Source organism: Hyla sarda, chromosome 2 (assembly GCF_029499605.1).
Source record: "Hyla sarda isolate aHylSar1 chromosome 2, aHylSar1.hap1, whole genome shotgun sequence".
Classification (NCBI taxonomy): Eukaryota; Metazoa; Chordata; class Amphibia; order Anura; family Hylidae; genus Hyla; species Hyla sarda.
Window position 1 is genome coordinate 206462487 of NC_079190.1, and position 5000 is coordinate 206467486.

Below are 5000 nucleotides of genomic sequence, written 5' to 3' on the forward strand. Positions count from 1 at the left end.
CTACACATGAATAGTATGGAGGAAAATGGTTTCGCAATCTATAAAGTATTGTATGAATGCATCATATTTGTAATGTTCAATGACATGTTTCTGATATAGCCGTAATAATGTCGTTTTCTATCTAGGCAGCGGTGGGTTACATTGCCTTTTTTGTACAGCTAATATGAGAACAGGAAGGATATTTCCTGTCTAACTACTCCTTTACCACAGGTCTGCATGCTGTATTGCATTCATTAACCTCTGCAGTGCTGGAGGGATCTGCAGAGCTAAAGAGAAATCTTTTCAGCTGCACATAACTGAGTTTCCCAAAAAAATAAATAACATGTGAGATCCATCAGTGATCTTAACCAGAGACAAGCAACCTCTGAAAGAACCTCAACCAGCAAATATGCTATGAGCAGAAAGAAACAAGAAGTGGAATATGACCACTTCTTTCTTTTCTGCTAACAGGCTGATGTTTCATACAAAATCCCTTTATTTATGTACCTTTACCTGTTCACAGTGTTGCCTATACAACCCCCCCTTAAATCTGCCCCCATCTGAGCCTGCAGTGCTTCAGAATGAAACAGCATGGCCTCAAGATACAAAGCAGCTGTGCATTGTTCCTTTAATAACACCTTGTATCAAACAAGGAGCTGTATTTTCTAGACTACATCTAAACATTGGTTATTGCTTCTCCTAATGTTCATAATGGCTATTCAGAAACATTACAGGATGCACAATGAGCACTCGCTTGTGTCGTCTTATTAATAGAATAGAATGCAATGCAAAAGAATAGGAAAGAAAGGGAAGGCAAGGGCAAGGAAGAGTTACAGATGGATGACATCACTTCTCATTTGCATAGAGGAGATTATATAAAAGCAGGCACAGTCCTCTCCCCTCTCACACTCAAGGCTGGATCTGTGAGAAGCTATTTTGCTTGTGTGCTTTGTGTTGCTGGTAAGTAGCAATTGTGGGTTTTGTTTATTGCATTATGTGTATTGTTACAAGGTTACACCTAAGAGTGCTTGCTATGTATTAGGGATTCTGGGCTTGGTTTGGTAAAGGTCTAGGATTTATTTATTTTTTTTGGATTTTTTTTGTCCTGGATTTGCATGTAAATTTCCATTATCCTGTTATCTTCCTGTCTTTTATGTTTTGCAAGCAATTTCCCTGTACACCACTTTAGATACTGTATTGAGTTATTGCTTAGTTTGTCCCTTTTTTTTTTTTTGTTTGTCCCTTGGAGGGATGACTATAAGGGGTTAAAATCAGGAGTCTTTATACTGATGCATTGGAATAACGTTAATTGGAATGGGATGCTATGTCGCTGCTGTGCTGAAAAGGAGTGGGGGCTGATAAAAATAGGGCGGTGGTTAAGGCTCCTTGAGTTAGCTGCAGCCTTTTGTAAGGAAAGAAGAATGCATGACTTCATTGCTGCCCACCACGCTGGCTCAGCCCTCATTACCATGACTTGGCATGCATCCAGATTATTGATTAGAACACTGATTTTTCTTTAATTTTTTTTTAAAGATTTTTATCAAACCTACTGCGTCACTACATTTTCTGTCTAGATTATGTGATCGTTTTTATAGCACTAAATGTAGACCTAAAAGCCATTGAGTTTTTTTTGTGATCGAATGACTGAAATGTGTTGCTATTAGAAAGTGAGGGGCATGAGGGCGTGGCAGCCACTGGTATATCAAGTGACACTTTTTGCAGTGCAGGCATGGTGGCGCTCTAACGTTCGTTCTTTTCTCTCCTTTGTGCAGATCATCCTACAAAATGTCTGACAAACCAGATATGGCTGAGATTGAGAAATTCGATAAGGCAAAGCTGAAAAAGACAGAAACGCAAGAGAAAAATCCACTTCCTTCTAAAGAAAGTGAGTATTTTTTATTTATTTTTTTCTAAAATAGTGCTTTTGTCATAGCATTTTTTTTTCAAGTTTTAGCATTGTAAATTGTGAATATGCAGAGTACATACTAATTTTGCCTTATTTTTTTTATTTCAGCAATTGAGCAAGAGAAACAAGCGTCTGAATCCTAATGAACCCCCATCACCCCAATATGCACTGTACATTCCACAAGCATTGCCTTCTTATTTTTCTTCTTTTAGCTGTTTAACTTTGTAAGAAATAACTAAGATACAAAGAGGTTGGAAAACATTTACTGTGCTGCCCCATTACACCGACAGAAAAGTTAAAGAACTACTGAACACTGAATGAAGGCGCTGCCTTTCCATCTGCCTGGCTGGCTTTGGTTTTGGTAGCACGAGCGACCTTGCACGATGTAAGGAGAATCTGAGTGGAACTACAGATATCCAGTTATATGTGGTGATGAGTTGAATGGAAAGCTGCACCAAGGTCCGGCGAGCTGTAAAATGCGGTCAAATCGAGTGCCATTTTTATTTGTTCAAAATGATTTGAATTATTGGAATGCACAATTTTTTTCAATATGCAAATAAAAAGTATAAAATATTTCCTGATTCGTGTTATTTTTTTCCATCTTTGCCAAGCCAAATGCTGGAGGAAAGCATGGGTAACACAAAGGGTTTCTCAGCTCCCTGTGGTGGTCCTACATCTTTATTATATTGTGCTGCACTGGCTGACCACAATGACGGTACTTGTATGTCGCTTTAATCTACTTGACCTGCTCCTTTAGCCATAGTATGAGTCTTAGCTGGGTGTGGTCTGCATTAACCCTTGCATGCAAGAAGTGGTCAACACCCAATCTGTAGTTTGTAAAGTTTATACTAAAATGAATTTGACTTCTTTAGCATTGACTACTAAATAATTTGTAGCTTAATATGTGCAACTTAAACATTTTTGCTGTGTGGTACCAGGACATCTTAGCTCTGTTTTTTCCCTAGTATAGCAGTCCTAAATGTAGACAATCCTTTTACTAATGAGTGGGAACCTCCTTTAAATTCCTGTGTCTAACACAAACTCTTAAGAATGTCTATGTCCTTCTGAAAGTAGCTTCCCTTGTCATGTGGAAGCCATTGATATGAGGAAAGTAAGGAGGGGCAAGGGAGGCAGAAAGGCTATGCTCATAGAACAAAGATGAGTCTTTAACTCTTTGTAAAGATGTAGTCAGTTTTAGTTCAGCCCTTTGAATCTGTTCTGAAATGGTATGTGTGTAAAATATATATATATATATATATATATATATATATATATATATATATATATATATATATATATATATATATATATATATTTTATAATATATTTTTTTTATATAAAAAATTTCGAAACATATGGTGTGCTTTAAGCTGCAGTTAGTAGTGACATTTTACTTTCCCTCTGGGTTTGTGGTAATCTAATATTGCAACATAACTGCAGAACTATACCATGACTAATCTCTAGTCTGCCTTTAGAGGCTTGGTCAGCCAGCAGTAGACGTGCGCAGATAAAGGCTTTTATTAAAATGACATGCTGTACATCAGGGAAGGCTGGCTGCTGGGCTGGAAGTGCTATTATCGGTTTCCCAACCAGGGTGCCTCCAACTGTTGCCAAACTACAACTCCCAGCATGCCCAAACAGCTAAAGGCTGGGAGTTGTAGTTTTGCAACAGCTGGAGGCACCCTGGTTGGAATATAAATATAGTGTGTGTATGTGTGTGTATATATGTATATATACATTTTTATTTATTTGTTTTTCCCCCCATTCTCTTCAGTGTATGGTATATTGCCTGCTAGTCTTGCCTTTAAAATACACAGCTGCGTTTTCACACTAAATGTCATGGTGGTTGCTGTGCTTCTAGAGAGTAAAGTTACAGAAAACTAAAAAAACCTACTTTTTCAAGCACTGCCTACACCATGCTGATGCTAAGGAGGTTGTACTGTGTATACGGTCATGCCCAATAATGCTAGGCATTTTAAATAGGTGAAGGGAGTGGCTTTGGAGCAGGAAATGCAGATCAGAGGGAGACAGTTATTACATTGAACACGTAGCCTTATAGTCCTACTATACTGCAACATTGATTTGTTGTTTTTTTTCTTAATAGGAATATATACTAAACATAATTTTTATATTTGGCACAGATTTATGGAAGCTTAGTACAAAGCAGTGGTCTCCAGATGTTGCAAAACTACAACTCCCAGCATTCCTGGACAACTGTTAGCTGTTTGAGCATGCTGGGAGTGGTAGTTTTGTAACATCGAGGGCTAACGTTTTAAACTGCTGTGAAGCAGTGTTTACCAAAAAGAGTTCCTCCAGCTGTTGCAAAACTACACTGCCCAGCATGCCTGCACAGCTGCTGGCTGTCCAGGCATGCTGGGCATTGTAGTTTTGCAACAGCTGGAGGTACACGGTTTTGGAATATGCTAAAGTGTGTTCCAGATTAAGTGTATCATGTTACTTCTGTTGGCATTCTTAACCATGCTTTTCCCATTTTATTGGATAGTGGGGAAAGGTCTAAAATTTATGTAAAGATATTTTGACACAAATTGAGAAATCTGGCACATTAGGGATGAGTGAATCGAATCTGACAAATCCATATTCGTTATAAATTTCAGGAAAAATTTGATTTGTAACTAATGCGACTATCACGATTCGATTGTGCAAATCAATTAATTAAACTCAATTTAGTGTCGTCCTGGTTCTAGGGGCCGGGCATCTAAATGGGCGGAGCTACATGTGGCAAGGGTCCTGGGAAGGTGGGAACAAGGGTTGGCGGGATGACGCTGAATCACATGCAGCCTATCAGCAGTCAGCCACCCCTGTGATGTCACAGTCCTAAATAATCAGCAGCCGTCTTGTGGCCAGTTACATCAGCATTCTATTACAGAGAGAGGGAGACAGACAGCAGTGTGTTACACAGAAAACCATTTTAAAGCAGTGATTTACGTCAAGCCCAAATCCAGCCTAAGGGTGCATTCACATGCTAGTAACTAACAGTGGGTTTCCTGCTGCGAGTTACGCTACCATTCATTTGGGTCCACAGAGAGTCCGCAAATTTGACACTATTGGGGACTGTCTGTGGACCCATTTAAATCAATGGTAGCGTAACTCGCAG

General features: G+C 39.0%; 1 protein-coding gene across 1 annotated transcript; it reads left to right on the forward strand.

Moving 5' to 3' along the window:
• The first annotated feature begins 782 nt into the window (after window positions 1–782).
• On the forward strand, window positions 783–2458 carry TMSB4X (thymosin beta 4 X-linked). The gene is made up of 3 exons (XM_056560532.1): window positions 783–939; window positions 1752–1864; window positions 1994–2458. The coding sequence occupies exons 2-3, from the start codon at window positions 1765–1767 to the stop codon at window positions 2026–2028; spliced, it is 135 nt and encodes a 44-aa protein (XP_056416507.1). The 5' UTR covers window positions 783–939; window positions 1752–1764; the 3' UTR covers window positions 2029–2458.
• The last annotated feature ends 2542 nt before the right edge of the window (window positions 2459–5000 follow it).